This window comes from Aulonocara sp. 'chitande type north' Nkhata Bay, linkage group LG4, assembly GCF_057382095.1.
Source record: "Aulonocara sp. 'chitande type north' Nkhata Bay isolate Kocher_YH1m ecotype deep benthic linkage group LG4, A_spYH_male_GT1.1, whole genome shotgun sequence".
Taxonomy (NCBI): Eukaryota; Metazoa; Chordata; class Actinopteri; order Cichliformes; family Cichlidae; genus Aulonocara; species Aulonocara sp. 'chitande type north' Nkhata Bay.
The window spans coordinates 27,984,127-28,010,725 of NC_141347.1; the positions used below are offsets into that span (position 1 = coordinate 27,984,127).

General features: G+C 38.7%; 2 protein-coding genes across 5 annotated transcripts; both read left to right on the forward strand.

Moving 5' to 3' along the window:
• Positions 1 to 13,947: 13,947 nt before the first annotated feature.
• On the forward strand, positions 13,948 to 16,393 carry igfals (insulin-like growth factor binding protein, acid labile subunit). Its single transcript, XM_086289651.1, has 2 exons — positions 13,948 to 14,023; positions 14,161 to 16,393. The coding sequence occupies exons 1-2, from the start codon at positions 14,005 to 14,007 to the stop codon at positions 15,900 to 15,902; spliced, it is 1,761 nt and encodes a 586-aa protein (XP_086145777.1). The 5' UTR covers positions 13,948 to 14,004; the 3' UTR covers positions 15,903 to 16,393.
• A 537-nt stretch (positions 16,394 to 16,930) lies between these two features.
• LOC147332868 (dynein axonemal assembly factor 8) lies at positions 16,931 to 25,968 on the forward strand. 4 transcript variants are annotated; one of them, XM_086289643.1, is made up of 28 exons: positions 16,931 to 17,591; positions 17,679 to 17,780; positions 17,977 to 18,072; positions 18,157 to 18,276; positions 18,359 to 18,461; positions 18,538 to 18,643; positions 18,720 to 18,959; positions 19,047 to 19,265; positions 19,348 to 19,492; positions 19,562 to 19,747; positions 19,839 to 19,979; positions 20,816 to 21,007; positions 21,112 to 21,219; positions 21,355 to 21,499; positions 21,607 to 21,886; positions 22,121 to 22,200; positions 22,367 to 22,521; positions 22,949 to 23,075; positions 23,203 to 23,334; positions 23,415 to 23,573; positions 23,704 to 24,006; positions 24,074 to 24,355; positions 24,449 to 24,558; positions 24,666 to 24,780; positions 25,118 to 25,320; positions 25,421 to 25,497; positions 25,573 to 25,642; positions 25,780 to 25,968. In XM_086289643.1, the coding sequence occupies exons 1-28, from the start codon at positions 17,505 to 17,507 to the stop codon at positions 25,846 to 25,848; spliced, it is 4,152 nt and encodes a 1,383-aa protein (XP_086145769.1). In that variant the 5' UTR covers positions 16,931 to 17,504; the 3' UTR covers positions 25,849 to 25,968. The 4 variants fall into 4 exon arrangements, with proteins under 4 accessions (XP_086145769.1, XP_086145771.1, XP_086145768.1 ...); XM_086289642.1 differs by having other exon boundaries at positions 16,933 to 17,591; positions 22,118 to 22,200; XM_086289644.1 differs by having other exon boundaries at positions 16,936 to 17,591; positions 22,118 to 22,200; positions 24,464 to 24,558.
• The last annotated feature ends 631 nt before the right edge of the window (positions 25,969 to 26,599 follow it).

Below are 26,599 nucleotides of genomic sequence, written 5' to 3' on the forward strand. Positions count from 1 at the left end.
GACATATCCTTATACAGGGAGTGCAGAATTATTAGGCAAATGAGTATTTTGTCCACATCATCCTCTTGATGCATGTTGTCTTACTCCAAGCTGTATAGGCTCAAAAGCCTACTACCAATTAAGCATATTAGGTGATGTGCATCTCTGTAATGAGAAGGGGTGTGGTCTAATGACATCAACACCCTATATCAGGTGTGCATAATTATTAGGCAACGTCCTTTCCTTTGGCAAAATGGGTCAAAAGAAGGACTTGACAGGCTCAGAAAAGTCAAAAATAGTGAGATATCTTGCAGAGGGATGCAGCAGTCTCAAAATTGCAAAGCTTCTGAAGCGTGATCATCGAACAATCAAGCGTTTCATTCAAAATAGTCAACAGGGTCGCAAGAAGCGTGTGGAAAAACCAAGGCGCAAAATAACTGCCCATGAACTGAGAAAAGTCAAGCGTGCAGCTGCCAAGATGCCACTTGCCACCAGTTTGGCCATATTTCAGAGCTGCAACATCACTGGAGTGCCCAAAAGCACAAGGTGTGCAATACTCAGAGACATGGCCAAGGTAAGAAAGGCTGAAAGACGACCACCACTGAACAAGACACACAAGCTGCTACGTCAAGACTGGGCCAAGAAATATCTCAAGACTGGTTTTTCTAAGGTTTTATGGACTGATGAAATGAGAGTGAGTCTTGATGGGCCAGATGGATGGGCCCGTGGCTGGATTGGTAAAGGGCAGAGAGTTCCAGTCCGACTCAGACGCCAGTGGAGGTGGAGTACTGGTTTGGGCTGGTATCATCAAAGATGAGCTTGTGGGGCCTTATCGGGTTGAGGATGGAGTCAAGCTCAACTCCCAGTCCTACTGCCAGTTCCTGGAAGACACCTTCTTCAAGCAGTGGTACAGGAAGAAGTCTGCATCCTTCAAGAAAAACACGATTTCCATGCAGGACAATGCTCCATCACACGCGTCCAAGTACTCCACAGCGTGGCTGGCAAGAAAGGGTATAAAAGAAGAAAAACTAATGACATGGCCTCCTTGTTCACCTGATCTGAACCCCATTGAGAACCTGTGGTCCATCATCAAATGTGAGATTTACAAGGAGGGAAAACAGTACACCTCTCTGAACAGTGTCTGGGAGGCTGTGGTTGCTGCTGCACGCAATGTTGATGGTGAACAGATCAAAACACTGACAGAATCCATGGATGGCAGGCTTTTGAGTGTCCTTGCAAAGAAAGGTGGCTATATTGGTCGCTGATTTGTTTTTGTTTTGTTTTTGAATGTCAGAAATGTATATTTGTGAATGTGGAGATGTTATATTGGTTTCACTGGTAAAAATAAATAATTGAAATGGGTATGTATTTGTTTTTTGTTAAGTTGCCTAATAATTATGCACAGTAATAGTCACCTGCACACACAGATATCCCCCTAAAATAGCTAAAACTAAAAACAAACTAAAAACTACTTCCAAAAACATTCAGCTTTGATATTAATGAGTTTTTTGGGTTCATTGAGAACATGGTTGTTGTTCAATAATAAAATTATTCCTCAAAAATACAACTTGCCTAATAATTCTGCACTCCCTGTACACACTTACACCTCTTAATCTTTGACTTCCAGTCCCACTGTCATATATTTGATGATCAACTGTAAATGGTATTATTGCAAAGTGGAAGTGTTTAGGAACCACAGCAGCTTGACCAGAGTTGGGGTTGTAAAGTGTGGAGGCATACATTGTGTAAAAGTCACCAACGTTCTGCTGACTCAATAGCAGGAGAGCTCTAAACCTGGGTTTACAACGCAGAGCAACTCAAGGAGGAGAAGGTGGCCCCTCCTGGATTATAAGTGCCCCAGCATTTTAGTCCACAAAGTAAATCCTTTTGCTGTTCACTCTTCTTTTCACTTAATTCAATCCATCCTGCACAAGTTACTGTTTACAGTTTGCATTTCTATCAAAACTTGAGTGTTAACAAGCCTCTGGGAGCTCTGTCATTTACTTGAAAATGCCAGGAGACATTTGTTAATTAGCAAATCATGTTTCCTTCCACCAATGTGATTCCCTCTGGAAATTAAATCAGCACAATAACCTAATTCAGTCAGATAAAAGGGCACAGCTATGGTGAGAAAAAACTTCAGCAATGACATAAAAAGAAAAAAAACTGCATGCTTTTTCAAACATGAAATAATGCAACAACAGTCCATCCACAGGGGAGAAAAGTAAGTTTCAGTTCGAACTTGCAAACAGGCAAATGCATTGGAGTAAAAAATTAAGTATGCCAAAGGTTTTAACTCAGAGAATCATCTACAAGTCAACCACTATAACATAGTTTTATAGTTCTGCTTACACAAACCCACATGTTGGGAAGAATATCTACTTTAAAAAAAAAAACATGTTGGGAAGAATTAAAATTGGGCAGCGACAGAGTTGAATAAAACCTCAAGCAGAAATACAAATAGATGCGTATGGTTTATCTTTCTTGTGGTATGCAGATAAAAGAAATGTTCAGCTTTCTTCACCGAAAAAAGTGGGTGTGAAAAACAAAATGCTTATTATCTCACATACAACTCAAATGTCATTAAGTTCAATTTATTTTAGAGGTCTTTTCTTAAATATCTGCTTAATTTTAAAGTCATTTTTTGGCATTCTCTAACTGAGAAACCAAAATAATTCACTCAATAATTCCCATCATTTTTATCAATCATTACTCATAACAGTAACAGTACACCAGCTTCTAGCTATAATCACACAGAGTAGAGTGCATATTTTCAACATGAGTGGTAACAATGTTTCAGTCCTTTACAAAAACTACTCAGCTATCAGAACTTCATCTTTTGGGCTATGTCCTCAGAGAAGTCATCAGCATCACCAAAGCCCTGGTGTTCATATCGATTTCTTTTTTGCTTTGATTGTGTAATTTAAAATACAGCTGTGCAGGCTAACTACTCTATAAGACATTCACTGAAAAACAAATCTTTGCTTCAACAGCTTCAACAGATCTTCCTCAAAACATTTTAGAAAAGTATTAGTGGAATATAAAATGACTAAAAATAAATTCATAAAGAAAATAATCCTGCATAAAAAAAGTTAGCTGTGCATTAAACACACAGTATAGTGAAACCTTTATAAATCCACTTTAACATAATGCTGGCAATACAAGTATCCAGTGTGTTGTAGAGGAGGGGCCTTAACACATTAACATTAGAAAAATCTTGTTTTTCCCCCCAATAAAATGATATTTATTTGAATTAGTTTCACTTCATATTTGTTATCTGATTTTCTAATCAAAAATCACCAGCAATGTAATAAAAAATAGATTTTTACCACTTTTAATAGGAAAGGAAAGAACAGACTCATGGCCCAAACTATATGTTGACCATGCAGCATTTTGACTTTATAGCATCCATCACCAAAATAATGAAAACCTGTTTAGGGTTAGATTAACATCCACATGTTTTTTTTTACATATCTACTGAGGGTTAACTCAAAACAACTATGAGGCCAAATGCATGCGTGCAACTTCAGCTTTGTGTAGCACGTGACAACAACCTAACCAGTATCCTAAAAAAAAGTCAGTGGCGACTCAATGAATGCATCAAAAAAGCTTATCCGATATTACTGTTCAGGATAGTGACATCAGCAGGCAACGTTCAGAATAAGTACTTTTAGACTATCTGATTAGTAACTGTTAGTATCTAAGGTCACACTAGCATATTCGCAGAATCTTGACTAAGACCCTCTTCTCATGTGATAATTTTCAACCTTATCATCAAGCTCACCAACAACAGGCTAATAGAACAGTTGACTGATGGTTTGAAACAGACTTACTCAGGTGCTCTGTGTGGCTTCAGCAGCAGACAAAAGACGCAATTATAAGAATGCAATTATACAATGAATGGATTGTGTAAGCCCTCTCTGCTTCCACACCAGTAGTGATACAATTCTTGGGGTTCATGAAATGTGCATTGCTGGACTAAAGGGAAGTTTAACATGTCTTATTCAATTACTCAGTTGATTTGACTTCTGACTGCAGAATCGGTTCCCATAACAATTACATGCATGAGGACATACATACAGTCATACATATCTTTTATGCGCACAGTAAACAGAGAGGAACTGTGCCAGTTTTTTTCCCTTGTGACTGCAATAAAAATAGGAGCCCAGTGAGAAGCTTCAGATGACAAGCTGTCGAGATTTCATAGTCGCTGACATGACAAAGTGAACAGGCTGCATATTCTGCTGCAGATGCATTCAATATGAGCTGATGCTTATTAAAAAAAACAGCTGATAACTACCTTTTATGAGTCATAAAGTGAGGAAATGTGGGCGATTTCTGTATTTACAGGAAAAATGCACTTGTGGCATTTAAATGAATACAATTGGTGTTTTTTAAGCAACAGCAATACAGTGAAGGTGTTCTTTGGTTTGATGTACCTGGAGGGCTGAGGCATTTTGAAATATGCTACACTATAGTTAAGTATTTATAGGTTCAGTTTAAAGAGCATTACAATACCAGTAGATGTTTACTGGAGTATTGTTCTCATGACAATTCCTTAATGCAAAGAAGTCATGCAGCATTTCTAATGAAAAGGCAGCTATGTTAATTGAGAAAGGCCAGAAAAGATCACAACACATTCAGCTGTGCTGCAGCCAAGCTAGACGTTAAACGAGAAAGAAATTTCCAATTGCAAAGCAACTTAGCCTAGATTGTTGTGGAGCAAATGAAACAGCACAATCTGAGACTTTCTGAAGGGAGGTACACAGAGATTAGGAATGTGGAGCTCCTCTGAGAGATGCCTAGACAGCAGACAGAGACACAGGGAAGTCTTTCCTCTAGCTCAAGTCAAAAGAAAGGTCATTGTGTTATTTTGGGGATAGGCACAGTTGAGATACTCTGATTACCTCAGAGAAGCAATGCAAAACCTTTGGAGTTTGTGATAACTTGGGTTCATAGTGTTTTACCTTACTAATGAAAGTTGCTTTATTTCAGCTCCTCTACCAAATTTTGGGTGTTGTATTCCTGCACACTGAAGATTTGATTCAATCATAACGGTGAGTGCTGCTGTTTATGTTTTTTGTGCATAAAAGTAAGATAACATAATGATATCAGTGTGAACATAATAATTGTAAATTCATTAATTTACCTAAAAGTTAAGATTTCACTAAATATGGAATTAACTGTATTATAAATGCATACTTGTGTTGTGCTTTCATGAAGATTTAAATACAGTTTTCTATCAGCCTTCTTCGTTTGTCCTACAGAGACTTACAAGACTTACATGAACCATTTTAGTTCTTTAATCCTCAAAGACCAGATTGCTTTTTCTTTACTCCAGTATTTTAGTATTCTACTCCAGTATTCTTGCTTGTCATCTACTAAGAGATTTCAGTCAATCCAAAGAAAAGCATACGTGTGACTGTGAGATAAGTACACCTGGACCTCCTGTGTTGTTTGCGTGTTGGTCCCAAGTCACATATGAAATTCTAAGGAAAGTAAGTTTAAAAATATTACAGCTTTAAGATTTATATTTGATCGTTTGTTTCCCCACCTGTCCTTCAAACCTTGCTTATCCTTGGACCCAGGAACTGCCAAACCACTCCAGGTCCTTTTGGAATCCTTTTACAGACAGATTCCTTTTATTGTAGGGTCTACCTTACAATATAAAGAACATATAATTTTTTTTATAGTTTGTTACTTCTGAGCTTGAGTTGTTCCTCAGTTTGGGTGCACTTTAAATGGGCCAAGTCATTGCTGTAAAGGTAAAAGAGACACAAAAAGAAGCTTGGACTTTAAAAGTCCCTCTATTTCTGTTCAGCCATGTCTAACAATACCCTCTTGTACTTCAGCTGTAAGCACAGCAATTTTTAAGCATCTACAGAAACCATTTTATTTCTGAAATCTCTCCTTGAATGTACCCATGACACTTAAAAAACAAAAAACAAAATGAAGTCCTTTGGAAGCAATCTACCCTAATTGCATACTTAATAATAAATTGCAAATTATGAATCTAGCAATTATGTAAAATGAGAGTAAATGTAAATGTACATAAACTTAGAGCACTTGAAAATGTGTCTGATCCTCTGCGGAGTGCTTAGTTAATCAAGAAATGGCACAGAGAGGGGAGTGACAACTGAGAGCAAGCTGATGAATTTCAAAGTCCTCTGCAGCTTAATAATATCAGTGACTTTGAAAATGAATGCTTGGGAACCCTTTGGTTCACAAGAAAATTAAACCGGCTCCCAAATTATTCTGCAAGCTCAATCAAGGCATTCATCGATCCATTTTCTTAACCATTATTCCAACGAGGGTTGTAGAGGGGTTGGAACCTTTTTTTTTAGCTAACACTGAGCAAGAGGTGGAGTACACGCCATCACGAATTCTGTAAAATCAGCCAAGGCTACATGCTATTGTGTTTTATTTCATGGTTTACTTTTCCACTTGTACTAAAATTCAAACTTTCCAATAATTTGACATACTACCTTCAACACAACTCAATTCTGAATTGCACGCGGCCCATTAACATATATCTACTTACAAAGCTTTTCTGTCACCTGCAAAGACATCTTGTGTGTCTTTATGAGTTGCTCACAAAATATCATACCTCTCAAATATCTAACCTCATTAATTAAATGCCATTTCATGTACTGTTCAATCTAATGACAATGTAAATGAATGCCTAAATGAAGCAGGTAGTTACAGTAATGCAAAAGCCACCCTTGTCATTTATGTCTAAACTGATATACTGCCGTCACTTTAACACACTGACAAAGCTAGCAATGATATGTACCCCATTTCTGCAAAGTCCTCTGCAGCTTAATAGTATGGACTTAAAAATGTCATATGATGTATTAATTTAATTTCCTTCATTTCTGTGTCAGCTGATCTTTTTTCCATTTACTGGTGGCAGTTCATTCGGGTTGCAGACATGGCATATCATTTTTAGGTCCTTTTGTGCTCGGAGACAGGCTTCACCTCTTTATCTCATTTCTTTCTTTCACACCCGTTCCATGAAAGGTTTCTCACCTTTGCTTTGGCAGCCTCACAAAAGTCCTCTGTGATGGTTAAGCAGCAAAGTCACATAATAGACCCAGCACTATAAAATTCTTGACTTTATTTTGAAATGTAGCAGGCCATCCTTAGAGCAAAATTAAAAAACAAACAAACAAAATAACATATCAGCCAACTTCTATTGATCCACACACTTAGAAAGGGAATTTATTTTGATGATAATTTATATTTTAATTCCCTACAGTTCGCTCTAAGAGTTAAAGAAAACAAAACAAAGATATTTCACTGCATGCATATGAAATAAGAAGGAGAAAAACCGCGTCCCTACACTGCTCATTAACAATAAGTGACAGCAGCCCATTACAGTAACAATTCTCTTTCAGGAGAGAAACAAAGCTAGAAAATTACAGCCCCAATAAAACAAGACGGGAAAAAGCAGCTTTATATTTCTCCAGAGGAGCATAGCAGTTGGCAGAATTCAAAAGGCAGAAACAGAACCCATGTTGTCAGCAAAAACGAGCTCTTCTGCAGTGAAACTACTGTTGGACTAGTTAATAATTCATTTATCCACTGTCTGTAAGGAATTCTGACTGTAAAGTAAATCTGAAGAAAAAGAAGCGCATGTTGCGAGTTTTTACCAATCTAAACTGCTTTGAGATGCTCTTAGTTTTTCCCAGTAATCCCAGAATAACATCTCTTTATCCAGACATTAGGCAATTCAACTGCTGAGGCCCAGTTATTAAAGTTTTAAATAAAGTAGTAATGGATTGTTTTGGAATTAACCTCTTTATTTGATGAGGTGCCACTATTTTGGGGCCTGAAAAAAAGTTCAAATCAATGGGCCGTTTTGGTTGCTTTGTTTCAAGAAAGACCTCAAGGATGGTCTATGGGCTTGTTAATAGTATAAAGACATACTACGTTTCCTTATATGAAGGGCATACTAAGAGTGAGTATATTCACTCTGAAATGATTAGCATGCTGCACAGCTGTATCACAACAAGAAGGTCTTCTGTTCAAATGCACTGGGTTGTTGGAGCCTTCACTGTGCCTGCATGGCTTCTCTCTGGGTACTCCAGACTCTTCCTGCAGTCCCAAAGTATGCAGTTAATGGGGTTAGTTTAACTGGTGATTGGTGTTGTCCACTGTTGTGAGTGTGAACTGGTTGCCCCTCTCTTTGTTTTAGCTCTGCAATGGATTGGCAAACAATGTAGAATCTTGCCTTTTACCCTTTAAAGCCCTCTCATGGCTGTATGATAAAGCCAAAGTGATATCTATGTGCTATAAGCTGTCTAAGAAAAGGAACTATTAAAATATTTCCATTGTCCCATAGGCACAGTGTTATTTTTTTTATTATTGACCTACACTTCTATCCACATTTATACACTCTACTGCCTTAAATGTAGAGCAGGAGCTGCGGGCTACAGACTGCTAACACAAAACCAGTTCTATTGTCTTGCCCTGACACACATTTTTGACTTGACCTACGTACAAAGACAGGAGTAGATAGAAAAGCATCTTACGTGTTTTACCACTTCAGGAATATATATTGTTTATAAACTGTAAGACGACCACTGAAGCATCTCAACATTGTTGTTGAAGATTAAATAAAAGGCATGTCAGGAAAGTTTGCAGGACCAACTGAAAGAAGGAAACTGCCACGCGTGAAGGTTTCTTACTGTAGTGTGACAGGTCCAAAGATATAGTAAATGTCACAATAGCGATGAGGACTTGAACGAGAGAGACAGTGCAAAGAGTTTTTGTTGTTAAGAAGTATGAAGATAAGAATGTAGAATTCTTTTCAAGGATGCAGTACAGGAAATTGTTTGATTCTGGCAGAAAGCTTTGAAAGGCGCCAATTTCACTGTCAATTGGAGAACTGATGTGACATGCACAAACACGCTGCTAAAGTTGCTGAGTAAAGGTAAAGTTTTGGCATTTTTTAGGGAAATGTCTCCTCAAAAAAATGAACATGAACTACCAGAAGACACTCTCCATTAATAATAGCATGTAGGAAAAAAACACAATCAAGATCGGGTCTGCGGCAACTTTTCAAAGCCAACTTTTAGGAAGCATGCCGAAATTGCAGACAAGCCGACAACTAACATTAGACAAAGGAGATCAATGATATGTCACTATTAATGTTGCTCCACCTGCGTCTGGCCCACAGGCCTCCAAAATTGGACCACAATACAAGTGAACCCACTGCAAATCAAATCCATACCCTTCAAACAGCATTCACCAATGCATTTGAAAGGGAGGTTATTACAAAGTCCTTATAATGTTTGATATGTAGCTTTATTAGTAATATATAAAATAGCTAATATACCTTTATATTTCCATTTTTGGGTTACGCTGGTCACATGAAGTTGCATTTACTCATGTGAAGATAAAAAAAAGGTATAAATGAAGAAAAAAATGAATGAGAGACCTAAATGAAGCTTCAGATTATCTGCATTTCTACAGGGATTCAGGAGCTGCTTTTCTTCCCTCCTCTCAATGAGATCCAGGTCTCTTCCCAGTTGCCTAATTCACACAGACATTAGTGTTTGGTTGTGTCTCTTTCACCTGTCTTCTTCAACTGACATTGTCTAGCTGTTTCAGTTTCATCCTGGATCCCCTGAGCATAGCTAAATGGGCAGGATGACAGTGAGGGGAAAAAAATGAGAGCGTTTCAATGGAGTTTCATTTCAATTCAGAGCTTTTTCTTTGATGATATATAAATTGACATGTGTGATAGCAGTTTACTATAAATCAATTTAACCCTGAAGTAGCCAAACTATTTTTTCACCTTGTCAGGATTCTTGTCTATCACTGCAAAACATTTTCTTTCTTTAATAAATAGAAATAAAAGGTGTAAAAAAAGCAACAAAAAAAGCATTTAAATAAAAATAAAAAGCATTTAAATAAAAGCTTTTGCAGCAATAAATCTTTAAGTACTCGAGGTCTGCTAGCCAAGGTTTACTGCAAGGCATTCATTATAATGTTAGATAAAATATACTTGTCGCATCTTGTACATATTGACAACAGTTCTAACCAAAAACCTCATTTGGATTCATGACTCTATCAGACCTCTTACCCCTGATTTTCACTCTAAGCCTCGTCTAATCTGGTATACATCAACTTTTGTTTCATTTCCCTTCCTTAAGGATGGCTTCTTGACAGCCACCCTTGACATTAGATGGATCAGCTAAAGCCTGTGATTCATCTCTCACGTCATGTGTCTGGTTTCTTGCTTGATCATTTCTATTTCTATGGACATAATCTTCAGATACTGTTCATCTGCTGTACACATTCATTTAGGTCTGATACTTTTCAGCAAATAGCTCTTTAGAAATCACCTTGTTGGTGCAAAAATACAATTTTATATATGTCAGAGTGTGTTATCTTAAACTAAATATATGGGAACAAAGTATATTTTTGTAACAGGCGGCATGTAAAAAAGCATAGATAGGCATTCGATTGGCTATGGCAGCACACATCCAACGGTTACAATGTTACAATAGAAATCTAATCTGGGTCCTCAGCTGCATGATTTGGTCACATCATCACAGTCAATTACCAAAAAATGGCCAGTTCCAGCAGATTCCAGATGTGGACACTGAGTCATTGAATTCTCTTTCCTCCTTGAAAGCAGCAAGTTGACTGTGAGCCCTGGGTGTTATTAATAGCCACTGCAGGGGTGTTGAGGGTCTTTTTACTGTCAAAGGGTGAGGTGGCAGCGCTTTCAGAGCAGTACTGAACCAAAGGCAACTGAACAATGATTTAAACTCAGATAAAACACGTTTCTCTTTTATTAATTTGTTTTTAAAATGTAAAGGGAGGAGTGCAACAATCGACCAGAGGATGGCAGTGTTGACTGTCACTCCATATGAAGCTCTTATATATGTTTATCGTTATGTGTCGCTCCAACTTTAATCAGAGACAAATCAAACAATTTGGGTCACTAAAGTCTCTCCACTTCCCTAATCGCAGATTATAAGAATAAGAAAAGAGATCAGTTATTTAACCTTTCTTTAGTAGTAAAAAGTTATTTCCCTGTTACAGCAACAGAGCACAGAAATGAAAGTGCTCCTTTTGGCTGTTTTCCACTGTGTTATGTGCAACAGATGAGAGCAGCAGGAGGGTCCAACATTATTCATGTCCTGAGGCCCACTACAGCAGCACAGGAGGAGTAATCTTTGGTTTTACAGCTTGTTTTTTTCTTCTTCTTTTGATAGAGCTATTTCTTCACCGAAGTTACTACATTCAGCTGGTTTTTATGTACTTCTCTTAGACTCGTTTTAGAATTCTGGTGGTTTTTGTCTGTCATTGCTTTTCTAAAATGAAGCAGTTAATACCGCACACAGTCTTTTTAGTGTTGGCTTGTCACATAGCGTTTTATGTTTGAAAAGACAACAAGATAAGTTGTGTGGTTTCAAAGGTGAATCAGCTTGGACTGTGAATTGAATACCAGCCAATTAAACAAAAAAAACACAGAGAAAAAACAAAGTACTAAAGTCTGAGTCATAATCACTTTAACAAGCACAGCAACAAATTTTCATCTTCACTTGCTAAATAGGCATGTTTAATTGTTTTTTACTGTGATGTTGAAAAAGTGTAGGTCATTGGATGGGATGAGAGTGACTAGATATATGTGTTTTACTGTTAATGATGTACAATAGACAGATAGATGGACAGGCAATGTAGAATAGTATATATTTCCAAAACAGTTAAACCTAATAAAAATCCCTGAAAACCCAGTTCAGTTTAAACTTGTATGATTTCTGTATCCAGATAATGACAAAAGTCTAAGTTAAACAGGCCTAACATAGCTGCAGCAGGATAAGCCTGTGTGTTCATTAGCTACAGTGTATGTGTTCTAATACTTTATCTCTCTAACTGGCAATCTCAATTATTGGCAGAGTAGCAGAATTAATATTAGTTTTAACTCGGATCAGCATCCAGCTGCTTAATTTAGATTGACTTCTTGCTTTCTAGCCAATTTATCTGCTGCTAAACAATTAAAAAAATGTATATAGAGTTATTTGAGAAAATTATTCTTCCTTAAACAAGACAAAGCCCAGTCAAAATACTACAACCACAGCGACAGGCTTTCCCGCTCACTATTAAGATGCCTCTCCTCCACCAAGTGAGCTCATAGCAACCGACCAAGCTGGAAACCTCTGTGTATGCCACAGAAGGAGCCAATCAGAGGTGTTTGTCAGCGATGCAAAAATCAAAGAACAGCTCGCTGCAGCAGCCATTCTCCAAGTTTTTTTTTCTTTTCATGTCATTTAAAAGAAAAAAAAGAAAGAAATTGACTTCAGAACGAGAAAGCTGCTTTCCACGGTTGATCTAGTGAAGCCTAGAAAGACACAGCAAAATCCATAGATCTGCTTATCGCTGCTGCTCATACTCTATTAAGCATTAACCATTTTGGTTAGTATAGGAAAGGCTTCCACAGATGAAGACAGTGCTGTTTGACCAAGATTAAAACAGCAAACCAGCAGTGCTCTCTACTGGCAAGAGAACGTTTTAATGCTGTTTATCTCTGTACACTCTGCAGCCTTTATCAGAGTTGCAGGCATGACAAAGGTTTCAGTCAGGACACATGATCCTTTCATATGAGAAATATGGAGTGCATTTCTTTTCAGCGTGGGACATAAAAGTATTATTATATACCTAAAAAACGATGTGTAAACTCTAACTTTGTGCCACATGTATTAATCAATACAAATGTCTATTAAAGATCATTTAAAAATGTGTATTTTAGATCAAATATAAAATAAGACTACAATACACACACCAAGCTCCATCTGATTTAGATGAATGCTGGAATAAACATAACTATCACTGATATTAACATATAAATCTGCCAGATGTAATTATCAACAACTGAAGAAGGCTGTGCTGCACATCACGTACACTTCTTAACAGATAATATTTTGCCTATTTGTGGAATGCAGCAGTGGACAATATTTAGCAAATAGTCACTATATATGTAATATAATGTGTCTTCATATTGTTAAAAATTCAGTGTTGGAAAATCACCCAATTAAATTAAATCAAATGAATGAGTAAGCACACAGTACTATCTAGATTTGCTTGGCCTTCAGAGCTTTAGCATGGTTCTCTAAAGATCTCAGATATGAGGAAAAAGAGCAAACACAAAGTTAGTCATTACAGCCATTGATAAGGAAATTGACCTCTGGAACTGACCCCATCCTACATTATGAACTTTGTGAATGAAGCATTTCTGACACTGCTGTCAGTTTCTATGTCACATGCAGCTTTTGTCAAAACACATACATCTTAATTTTTTTCAAATATAACAGCTTTGTTCCAAAAGTATTGTTCAATAACAGATGACAAAATGTTATTGCATATTTAATATGCATATGATGTATGCTTCCAAGTTTAAGTTTGGAAGTGAAATATATGTTCAGTCAGTTTATCCTTAGACAAATGTTCCTTTGATAATGAGTTACCTATAAGCAGGAAAAAAAACAAAAAAAACCTGAAAAACGTCATAAATTCAGTCAATGGCTCAGTGCACTGTGTAATCTTATCTCTTTAACACTGTATCTCAGTTAAAATCTACAGTAAATGCACTCAGTGGCATGACTCTGCCAGCCACCTGGGCTGACAATATTTTAGAAAGCTTACAAAGAAATGAGATACATAAAAAGAGAAATTTCAGCACAGCAAAAACCGCAGAGAGGAATGGAAAGTCTAAAATATTCTCATTTTGCAGACTTTGTTATTATTATGCTATTATTATGACACTGAAATGATCAGTATTGATGCTGGGAAGAAAGGTTTAGAAAGCCCAACTGAAAATTCTAAGAAAAAGTACATGAATAAATGTACTTACTAACAACTCTGACGGAAATGAATGGGTTAATGGTGCAGAAAAAGTAGACCTGACCAAAAAAAAAAAAAGAAGCTTGGGGGCTTGGTGGACTTTTCATTCAACATACAGTTGCACAAGGATCAGTCATTCACTATTACACAGGTTGTCTGCCTTAAATCATGACCTCTGAAACTCAAGGTAAATCTTTTCTGGCCTTTAACTATTAACAATTTTATAATTTAATGTTTATTTCTTATTTCTTAACCATATTTTGCATTCTATAATGAATTTATGTATTACATTTTTATATTTACATGTTAATATTCTCTCCACAGCTAGTATGCAAATCACTGCTCTGATGGTAGTCTGGATATTGGGAACATCACTGGTGTTTCCACAGCCAGACACAGCAGCTACAGAGAAGGTGGCTGAAGATCCCATTCCCTGCTCTAAGGTGTGCACCTGTCAATACGATGATTTCATCTCGGAGCTCAACATGTACTGCAGTTTTCACAACTTCACACAAGTACCAACTGACATGCCACCATCCACTTATTCTCTCTGGTTGGATGGCAACCGGTTTACAACGCTCCCAGCCGCAGCTTTTCGGGATTTGACCAACCTGGACTTTTTAAATCTTCAGAATGGCCAGCTGACGACTATTGACCCTCAGGCTTTCAAGGGCCTTGGGTCACTAGCACATATGCACCTTGAGCGGAATCGCCTCCGGGTATTACCAGGTACAGTCTTCCAGAATACACCCAACCTTGCTTCACTTAGTCTGCATAACAACCAACTCAGTCGCATTGAGGAAAGACTGTTTGCAGGACTCTCACAAATGTGGCTTCTTAACCTAGGTTGGAACTCATTAACGGTCTTACCTGAGACAGCTTTCCATGACCTGCAAGGTCTGCGAGAGCTGATACTCGCAGGAAACAGACTTGCTTACTTGCAGCCACAGCTCTTTCAAAACCTTGGTGAGCTCAAAGAGTTAGATTTGACAGGAAATTACCTGAAGGTGATCAAAGCCAACGTGTTTCTTAAACTAACTAAACTGCAAAAGCTTTACCTGGGACAGAATCAGATTTTAACAGTGGTCCCCAGAGCTTTTGCAGGCATGAAGTCACTTAGATGGCTGGATCTGACAAACAATAAAGTGACTTCTCTACATGATGACACCTTCCTTGGCCTGCACAATCTCCATGTACTTCGCCTTTCTCACAACTCTATCACTGGAATTAGGCCTAGAACTTTCCGTGATCTGCAGTACCTAGAAGAACTAAGACTGAGTTACAACAGGATTAGAAATCTGGGGGATAGGATCTTCGAAGATCTTGGCCATTTAGAGGTCCTAGAACTAGAACACAATCAAGTGCAGGAAGCACACGTGGGGGCTTTCACAGGCCTCTCTCATGTGGCTGTCATTAACCTTTCTGGAAGCTGCTTCCGCACTCTTCCAGACCAAATGTTCAAAGGTCTGCCAAGGCTTCACAGCCTACATCTGGACAGAGGCTGCTTAACTAAGATAACAACTCAAGCTTTCAGAGGACTGTCTGGTTTAAGGAGGCTATTTCTGCAACGCAACAATATTTCTGTTGTGGAACACCAGAGTTTTGTGGATATGGTAGGCTTATCGGGACTTGATCTGAGTTCCAACAAGCTGGGTGCTCTCACCACCCATACATTCTCTGGCCTCAAGAATTTGGAGTACTTGCTGTTGTCCAACAATGAGTGTAGACAGTTTTTGCAAAATGGCACAAGGCAGATTCTTCCAAGGCTGCGCTACCTAGACTTGAGAGATAATGCCTTAACAAGCTTGGCCCCAGACTTCTCTGATAATATAGAAAAACTATTACTGTCTGGAAACAGGTGGAAATGTGACTGCAGCAACCTCCCACTTAGAAACTACGCGTTGAGGAAGTCACAGGTGATTCCTCGGCTAGTGGAGACCCACGCAGAAGGTGAAGAGCCTGATACGACAATCACCATATACAACAACATCACATGCACCAGCCCACCTCGCCTAGCAGGTCAGGACTTACGGGATGTGGACGGTGAACACTTCCAAAACTGCTAAGCTGCACTACAAAGACAGTTTTATGGAGCTGGTTGGTTAAAATTCTGCTATCAGCATTAGCATTTCAACATTGTAAATTACTTAAGTTTGATTTGAACATCAAAACTGCAATACTGAAATGTGTTTCATGTTCTTATATAGCTATTAACAGATAAGCTCCTGCCATCTCATGCTTTTACAGAAAATGCTATTTGTTTCTAAACATATCTGGATTCTCTTCAAAGGAAATCCCATGAAAACCAATATTCCTTTTGCTTCATTAGATATGTTAAATATGTGGTTGTGGTTGAATGTGATGACAGTTGGCAGATTGTCAACACTAGGAAAAACAAAATGTGATGCAGCAACTTCACAATGCTTTGTGACACATCAATTTATGTTAGTATTAGAGAGCATGATGGAATGTGAAGAGCTCAATTTGTAATACCTTTGCTGAAGTGCTTCATATGGATATGAGTTTGCCTGAGATATTTAATAAAACATTTCAAATGTGCAAATGTGGTTCATTGACTTTTGCTAAAATAGTTATAAAATGATCTGTAACACAGATAACTTAACTTTAGCACAGAACGTATTAAGATTATGATAAGGCCCGACAGTACTTTAATTGCAGTAATTTCAAGCAAAGTAAAATAATAATATTAATAATTATCATCATCATCATCATCATGGGCCTTTGAAATTTGAAGAAATGTTTGAACATGAATAACTCAAAACATTTCACAGATTAAATCCTGGCATTTTCACTGGCCTGGCTTACCACAAAAATGAAACAGGATCTGTAATTTGGAACAAATGCATCAAAAATGTCTGAGTATTGGTTAGTTAAAATTAGAAAAAAACATCAAGCAATCCTGTAAAATCGTATGAAGGCCTTGAAATAGTAGGTATAGTATGGCTATGCACAGCACCTGTAGGGGTGTCCAAATTCATAGCCTGCCCTGCATCCACCTGAGGACCCGGCCTTCGCGGTCTACGTGGGCCGGGTCCTCCGAAGTCCCGGTAGGCCGGAAGTGAGCGGCTGTGAAATTGGACGGTCTAGCCTTCAGTTTTGCGTCATCAGATGTCTCGGTGGAGTTAAATAAACTCAGCCGTCTGCTCCTTTCTGTCTAAAATATAACAGGACACTGGCGTAAATATTCGATCATCTCAGACTTCTGTTTAATCGGTTTTCTGTTTGACGTTTATTCAGCTGTATGAAAACTATAACTTTAAGCAATTTTAGCACGGTAGCTAGCAAACTAGGAAAATTCCTGTTTAAAAGGTCATAAAAGAGTGTTAGCCAGCATAAAAAGAACATTTCCCTATATTTAGAAAAGTTACATCCTGGTGAGCTTACCTGCCCTAACACCCACACAACGCAACTTTGGAACACTATGCCAATTTAGTACTTGTTTGCTTTCACATTTTCGCGAAACTTTCGCGTTTCAGTATGGGAATTACTGGCAGCATATGAAGGCAACACTGTTGTGAAGCTTCTCGTTTCCAATGGTAACCAAGAAGTACCCAGGGACTAGCAATTACACATTCAGCTCAAAGACACACCAACAACACAAAAAACGTTCTTACTTTAAATTAGTTTCTTTTTATACATTGTTATAAATGGATTTTAACCGTTCTTCGTGTTGGAATTCAATTTTGGAGAAAGTTAAACCAAATATTCCTACCATGGACTTTGACCTTTCACCTGTAAGTTGTGTTTTTAAACTTAAATCTTGCTAACGTCCGCTAATAACTATTTATTTACACAATTAATGCCGTTTTAACGTTGTATAGCCAGAGAAAGACGAAATCATCGCCATATATGAAAGACCAGCTGCTCTTTCCCTGAAGCTTCCTGAGGACTTCAACAGTTTTTCAGTAGATGCTGAATTTGAGGTCAGTGAATTTTTTTTTTTTTTTATTCTTAATGATAGAAAAATCATGAAACCCAAGCAAACGAATGACTGATTATGATGACATGAATGATAATAATAAATACTCAATTTCCCTCTGTTTCTGTGATTCTGATTCTGAATGATCATTGTTATTTCTTATTTTTATTATTTTTATTTGTCTCGTTTCCCTCAATCAGGAGCTCCCAAAACCATTATCTGAAGAGATTTGCAAAACGATGGATGTTAGTGAAACTGTAGAAAGCAGTACATTAGCCTGTGTGGATGATGCTGAGGTGGGATATACTGGTCTGGTTAGAGCACAGCACCATAAAGCCACAGCATTTTAAATGTACTTTGTTTTCTTGTTATCATTAAAGGCGGGTGCTGGTGAGGATAATTCTGAGGTGTTGAATAAAGGAGTCAAGCTGAAGGCCTCTTTAAAACCAGACCTGGAAAATGTGAAATCCTATGATGGTTGCCCTGTTCTCTCACTTGCTGTAAGTTTGAAGAGTAGAAAAACATCATATGAAAGCAGTTATAAACAATGCAAGTAAATATTCTCTAAAAACTTACATTCAGAGCCTTGACCAGTGGGACTTGGATGATGCCCTTAAAAATCTAAAAGAGAACAAGCTGTCTTTGCAACCCCATGTAACAGTGGCACCCCTGAAAACGCATCAAGGTAAGTCATTATGAAACGATTCACTGAGGCTGTAGTGATCGATGACAGGTTTATGAACTGAATCTTTGTTTTGCAGGTGGTGGCACAGACAAGTTGCAGGAGAATATAATGGAGAAATTAGCTGCTTTCTGTAAGAATCAGACTGCGTCTGTGTTAGAACCTGTGAGTCCAGACTCCGACAAGTAAGTCATATCACTGCCCAGGATCCGTGAGCCTTTAAAGATAATATTATTATAATAATCGACCTTTTTCTTGCAGAGAAAATAGAATGTCGAGCAGATCAGTGGAAAAGTGCGGAATAGATTTGCAGTTAAGCCACCGGGAATGTTCCACTGTTTATATTGACCTGCGTTGCCCTGATCCCTCAGTAAAACCAGCAAGAACATCCCCAAGTCTTCCATCAGAGACGTCAGCCAAACACAACAACACTCACCAGAAAACATCACCTGCAAAGAAAAACAATTTAAAAGTGCACCGTGGATTGCATATGGGAGGCAGGTAAATACATCCTGCGTCAGGAACGTTGGTCACACTTCAGTTGTGCTTGTTTTCTTCATGCTCATGTTGTCATTGCTGTGCTTGCAGGGAAGAGACTGGAAAGAGTATGTTGCTTAAAAAAGTAAGGGAGATGAATAGAAATGAGAATAAATATCCTGATAAACGTATGCGTCATCCAGAGCTCGGCGTGGAAGCAAGCACAGATGTTAAGTCAGAACATCTGTGGGTAGATAAACAATCCGAACCTGAAGTGGAAAGCCCACAAACTGTTTTAGGAAGTTTAGTTAAAGAACCAAAACAGCAGAGGTATGGAGTTTGTTTTGTTTGCCTTTATTTGTATTAACTCTTATAAACAAATATGTTAACCGCGATGATGACGAACTATTAGGGACCAACTGAGACGACGGGTTAAGAAGGCGTCTCACCATGAACAAGCCCAGGAAACTCTTAGGCAGCTGGAAAAACATTGTCCAACCAAATCTGTGTCCGGGAAGCAGCCAGCTGCCGAAATGACTGATGTTCTCTATGAGTTTGTAAGTGTCACTTAATTCAGAGTAAATGCACAGTGCATTTCCCTACACTTACTACTTCCCATTTTTCAGGAAGCATCTCATCAAGAGCCAATCAGCACACTACCAGCAGGTATTGAAAGTAAGGGCTCCTTGCTGCTGAAAGTCAACCTCTGCAGTCCCGGTGTGATAGAAGACAGAGGACATGGGAAGAGAAAATATCCAGCTGCAACCAAATTGCACATCTATAACACTTTAGTGGCATGGTTTCTGTCTCTGGTTAGTGGACAGTGGCTTCTATCTTCTTATGTTAGCCATACTGTAGTTTGTTTTTTTGAGTTCTTTCCCCTCTGTGTTCATGTTTTGTCAGGTCGGTTCAGAGCCACGTAGCAGTGAAGACAAGATCAGTGCAAAGGTCCCATTCTGGGTTGCAGGACTTCACCAGCTGTGGACAGAAGATGGACTGGCTTTGCATGTTTTAATTGTGGCTCGTCACTGTTATCCAGCAAGGGTACATGCAAAACAAAAGAGGAAGAAATTACACACACAAAAAAACATTTAAACTGCACAAAACTGATCTTTTAAATTCTGATTTGAGCCAATTCAGTCTGTGGCCTAAATCAGACACAGGTCTGTATATAGTTTGCAAAGATTGTAGGTACATCATGAGTTCAGACTGAACAGTAAAATCAGAATTCATGTCACCGGTCTCTAACCTGACCTGAGAGTTGAGTGGAGATGTGCTGGCAGACACAGTTCCTTTTTTGTAATTACCCCCCTGCAACTTTTAGCTAAAACTTTCACCACCAGGATGCAAAATTTTACCAGCGACTCTTACTGCTTTTGAGACTTCTTTGAAGCTAACTTAGTTCCTCAAGAGGCTCTACCCTTTCCCAGATTGGCATTGTAAAATGCTTGTAGAAGTTTTTTTTAATGCTTTGCCTGCTTAAATAAAGGATAAAGTGACATGGTACTTGGCATGACATGAAAGTATGGCCTGGCTCTAGTTCAGCTGCACAGGCTATCGCTTCAACAAAGTGGTCTGATGTTTTGGATATAAACTCGTTGTGATTATCTTTTCACATTAAAACATTTTTTAGCTATCTTTTTGGAAGGAATTTTATTGTCAGAGTCAAGATTCTCCTTCCTTTAACGGCATCCTGACACCTAATACAGAAGTAATAGCCACTGCATCAGAAACAGTATGTGAAAGCTTTGTTACTGAATGGGCAAACAAACAAAGGGATGTAAACCGTGGCTCAGATTTGAGTGCTAAGGCATGCAGTGTGAATGTAGCCTTTGTCTCATGAATTTGACAGTGACGCAGATCTCATATTTGTTTTCTAGAAACGGGACACAGACGTCTATGCACCTTTCTATAATAATGTCTGCAGGTTCCTCTCTGAGACCTCACTCACTGCAATTACCAGCTGGCTGCCTCACCTTAAAAACCTGTTGGACCAGCGACCCTGCACCTCTCCCATCCACCTCCCTTCATCTTGTTTAAATTGTTTTATCTCTGCCACCTCCAACCAAACGGTGGGTTGCTGCAGGAAGGTTGCTTTAAGACTCCCAACATCAGAGCACTCAGATGTTTTTCCTTCCTGCTCACTGTATTTTGTTTTTTGTTTTTTGTTTTTTAGGTCATAGAGAGGACATTTGGTCTAAGTCCAGGTTTTTACTGGCAGACAGTGGAAACTCGGGATCGTGCTTTTAAGGGGAAAGAGACCACACAGGAGGTGCACACAGAGGTGAGCGGGGTGTCTTTAAAAGTGCTATCTGCAGGAGTAATTGTGCTTTCTTTAACGGCTTTCTTTTGATTGCAGGAAGCACAGAGTCAGAGGAACAGCAGGGACTAAATTTATTTTTACTCGACTTTGTTGTAGGTGTCAGTTGTTCTGGGGTGCAGTGGCTTCTTTCAACATCCTCTTCTAACACACTACACCCTCCAGCTGGTCCTAGACTCAGGACTCGATGTGTGTGGTCTCCGGCTGCTTTATCCACCACAGGAGCTTCTGAGTGAGCGCTTTGGTAGGACATAACTAATACCATCTGTGCTTAAAGTTACTCCACTTGGCCTGGATGCTTGTTTTTTTACTGATTAAAAAAAGCCTTTGAAAACGTCTCCTCTCATTCAGGTAGAACAGCGGGTAGTCTGAGAGACCATGAGCCCTGTCATCCCGTTGTTACTCTAGCAGTCCGAGGTCCTTATGCCCACTCCTTGTTGAAGGACATAACTAGCTCCTTAGATTCTCTGCGGCCCAAAAAGGCAGAAACCACTTCCAGCGATGGTCTACACTGCAGAGATCAAGAACCACCATTCATCTATTCACCCCAACTGGCCAGTCAGGTCCACAGTGAGCTGTGCCTGTGGTTTTCAGGAAGACTGCAGGGAGGAAGTGCACAGGATCACAACAGGTGTGTGGAAAATGTTCTTGAACTATGTCCATGAAGTTTTTTTTTTTTTATCAAATAACTGATTATTGCACATTTTCCACCACCCTGGACAAATTCCAGGGTATTTATTACATTTAATTGATGCCATTAACTGATGGGTGTTGGTGTAATCCTGTGGGGATGACTGGAGCTTATTTTAAAGTGTTACAGTGTGATGTTTTTAGAATCAGCTACCTAACATTTTCTTTTTAGAAGTGTGCCTTCAGATGACAGAGCTGGAGCCATCCTGTCCAATCCAAGCAGATCATCTTCTTTCCTGTGTGCCACAACTAAAGGTATGATAATTCAGCAAGTCCAAACTGTCACAGTAGGGAAAATTTGTCAGTGCTTACCTTTCATTTTTAACTTTTATCATCCTGAGTCAAAGTCCTTGTTTGTATCAAGGATAAAAACATTCTACTTGAGTGGAGCTCCTCTTCTTTCTCTCCCTAATTTGTGTAGCTGATTTCCTCCTCTTGGTGTCACCTGTTGTTCCTCCATGCTGCTATGGCCAAGTGCTGGCTGTATGTGAACGCAGAGGCTTCAGTCTTAGAGGGCTGCAGAGACTGCAGGTTCATAGCCACGGGGCCTCCCTCCTGGGCCTCAGCAGCTTCCAGGTAGAAGAACCAAGACACTCGCTCAGTACACAGAGTCTTAGAGAGAGAAGCTCTAATCAATCAAATCTAAGCAAAAAAGGTTTTGAAAGTGATTGTCTTAGGTCTCAAGAATTATTCCTTCTATCTGTCTCAAAGGTTCATACTGAATTTGGAAAAAGAGCATTCAAATGCAGCTCTTTCCTGCTGGAATCAAATGAATTTAAGGCAGTTCAGGTTTCAAATGTTTTGCTTGAATAACCTGAATAATTAGTCATTATTATTGTACTGCTGTCCTTTGAGTTATTCTTTTTCGTGGTTAAATAAGGGTTAATAATAATAATAAAAATGCTAACAATAATAATAGAAGAGAAATATAATATGACTTTATTTTTACTCATAGGTACAAGTTAATCAGTAAAACATATAATAATATATAATTTGTTGGTAGGCATCTGTGTTCTGCAGTCCACCTGCTTCCACTCCAGATCAAAAAGAGCTAGAGCTGCCCTCTCACTGTCTCGTGTTACTGCTGAGAAAAGAAAATGCATCGCGTCACAGTGTCGGTCTACCATCAGGTCTCAAAATCTGTCTCAACCCTATAACATAATTCATCTCTGTAACGTGAAATGTCAAAATGTGTGTCGTATAATGCTGGAAGTCTTTGCTGTCAACATAATCTCGTCCAACTGTCATATGTTTCAGTGCTAATGAAAGAATTCAAAGCTCAAAAGCTTCTGGGTTACATTCACTCAGGAAAGGATGGTGTTCACACATCAGAGCCAAGCTTGTGTTTCCACACTGTACCGATCAACAAGAACTTATTCCAAAACTTTGGTAAGCAGTTTATGGTCAGTACAGATACGAGAAGACGATCCCGTGCTGTAACTCTCTACTTATATATGTTTTCTTTGTAGTTAGTTGCATGTGGGCAGTGCCAAATCCCTCCAGTGTGATCCTGTCTCATCACAGGTGTTCATTCAGACCTGACATGGAGCAGGTAGTAGTTTTGACTCTGTGTGGGAAGGACTTGACCCAAGGCCTCAGCCTCCTAAACAGAGTGCTGATAGAAGAAGGTAGAAGTATCTGAGAGCACAACTAGCTAAACAAACCTCATTCTGAGTGATTTTTTTTGGCCTCATCACAATTCTTTTAATTACCTTTATTGTTTCTAATTGATTGCAATACTTTTTTTTAATGTTATAGGTGATGAACAACATGCTAGATTTAGGCTCCTCAGCCTGAAGTGGCTTCCTGTGCTGACTCGACTTCAAGCCCAGGAGCTGAGCCCGTATGAGGTGGGAGATCCGCTCTGCTACACCAGCATGGAAACGCTGATGTCTTCTCCAGCTCTAGTGTGTGCTTTGAGAGGATTTGCTGATTTTTCTTCGTTGAGGAAGCTCCTACCGCATGACTGTCCTCAAAGCCTGAGTGTCCTCATGTCTCCCACACCTGAAGTGGCCCTCAGACAAGCCTCCCTTTTTTTCTTCGAGCATGAAATGATTCCCGGTAAGTTTGTTGTTCTCTATGAAAGGTGCTCTCAGTGATACATCAGAGCTGCTAACTTTCTGTTCAGACCCACAGATGCTGCTCACCGTGTGCCTGTTGAAACCACGAGCTTGGAATCACAGTCTCACTAAAATAGTCAGCAAACTTCAGCAGAGTGGCCTCACGTTGGTGGGCATACAGGTAGTGACCCATGACAAAAGTGGTGCTACTTCACTGCTGCGTGCAGAAAGTGGGCACAACCTGTGCTCTGGCCCCTCGCTGGCTCTCTGCCTTCAGGGAGAAAATGCTGTGAAGAGGCTGCTGGACATGCTGAGCCAAGAGGACTCTTCAATGTGGATGACCTGTCATGGTACGACCTACTTATAAGCTTCTGTGATCACTACCCTGTATACTCGTACACGAGAACAGGATTACCATGTAAGTATTATGTTTAAAATGTCAGTAACCAACGTTACAGGATCAGGATCGTATCAGCAAGCAATTATGGATGTAAGGAGGTTTTTTCCTGAGGGGCTCTGCTGTACTGAGACCAACACAATGAGACAGGAGCAGGTATGCTTGTTAAACACGGGACATGGGTAACCAGACTTCAAAGCCATCCTATGTTGAATACAAGGGTTGTAATTTTGGCTAAAAAACAGATGATTTGTTTTCCCCAGATACTCAGCTTATGTTCAGACCCATTAGCCTCCGTAGAGCGTCAGCGGAGCTGCACACTGACTCAAGCAGCTCAGGAAAGTCTTTCAGTCTCCTCTGAGTCACGACCAAATGGAGGTTCTGGTGTTTTCTTTAATATTTTATTTAATTATACGGTATTGTTGCTGACAAAACAGAGCTATGAGCACCTATGCCTTTTAATCATAACGCATTAGCCATGTACTCATATTAATGAATCCACATCTCCCCATTATTAAATATGACTCAGTTTAATTGACAACAGTGAACATTGCAGGGTTCACTAGTTATTTTTAAGCAAATATGTCCCTTTAAATGATTTATCTTTTTGGCAGAGGTTCTCTTGGAAAGGATGTTGAAATATGACTCAGTTCCAGGTAACCTTTGTAAGCTGTATGCAAACAAATGTTCTGTTTTGCTTGTTTGTTGGTACTAGGGTCCCTGAAGCACAGGCAAACAACCTGTCTGCTGATACCCTTGAACGCTACACCAGGCAGCCAAGTGCCTTCCCAACTGGAGATAGTGGAGCAGGTGCTGGGATCAGACTGCCATCTAATGGCAGGAAGGATGAGCATCCTAGATGATGAGCAGCAAAAACATATATCAGAGACACTTAAAGCGTCAAGCATAAGGGAGAAGGTGAGGAATGGGACCTTGATACAGGTTTATTTGGACCATAAATTCATGCAGACAGTGCAGTCAGATGCTGACTTTGGCTGTTTTCTTATGCTCTCAAAAGATCAACTCAACTCCTTGTCTCATCGTGGCTCTCCGAAGAGAAAATATCGCAACTGAGTTTGGCCTGATTCTTAAAAGGTATGGAGGAAAAACAAACTTGATAAACGTAGACTTTGTTTATTTATTTTTTTAAATTCTGCATTATTGCAACAGGATTTACAAGGAAAGGCCAGACCTGGAGCAAGTAGGGAAAAGCATTGTCTTCCCAGAAAATGAAAAAGAGGTACACCTGAAAAATATCAACTTTTGATTCTTTTTTATTCTTAATATATTTAAATAAACCACATCCTCAGCAGCTTAATAACCCTAACAATGTGTTAATATACATTTGAAGTTTGTTCATTTTATATTGTTTTCCAGGCTATGCTGCTGATATGCTACCTATTTGATACCTTGTCTTCTGAGAGCTGTGATGTCACTGTGCCATAAACATTCAAATGTGTGCACGTATAAGCATATTTTCCAAAGGTTGCTCCAAAAAGTGCATAGAAATTTATAGCTTTCACTTGTTTTACTTTTTAGATATTGTTCAATAAATATTTATTCAAAAACAGCATTTTGCCTCCTCTGCTAGTCCACTTCCTCTTTAAGGCGCAAAATCTTTTTCTGTCAGTTGTGTTTGAGACAAAAATTAGTCACACTTTTCAGATGAAAAATTATTTTAATTCTCAAGATGATAAAAATAATTTTGTGAACTCTGTAAACCATTGCATAACTGTAGTGTAACAATTTAACAAGTGTTAACAAACTAGTAATACACTACAGTAAATATGCGGTACACAATCCTCAATGTAGAAAAGAAACATCTAGTATTCTAAGACTTGCACCTGTTTTTGTGTTCACAACACAAAAATATCAATATATACCAACAGAATAATTTCTACAATTATCAGTATAGAATTTCCTACATATCCATACAGCTCATCACAAAATAAGGGACATATGTTTTAATCTATAATGTCTAAACCCACTTACATTAAGTAAATAGATCCATGAAATGCAGTTTCCTCAGATTTAACATTCTCTAACAAATCACTGTTTTACCCTGAGAAAAATACATTTCTTTCTTTATAGTTATTTTATGATTATGCTAACAAATAGAAACTTGAAAACTTGCATTTGTTTAAGTTCTAATAAATTTTATTGAATAGAAGTTCACAACTAGATGCTACATCATAAT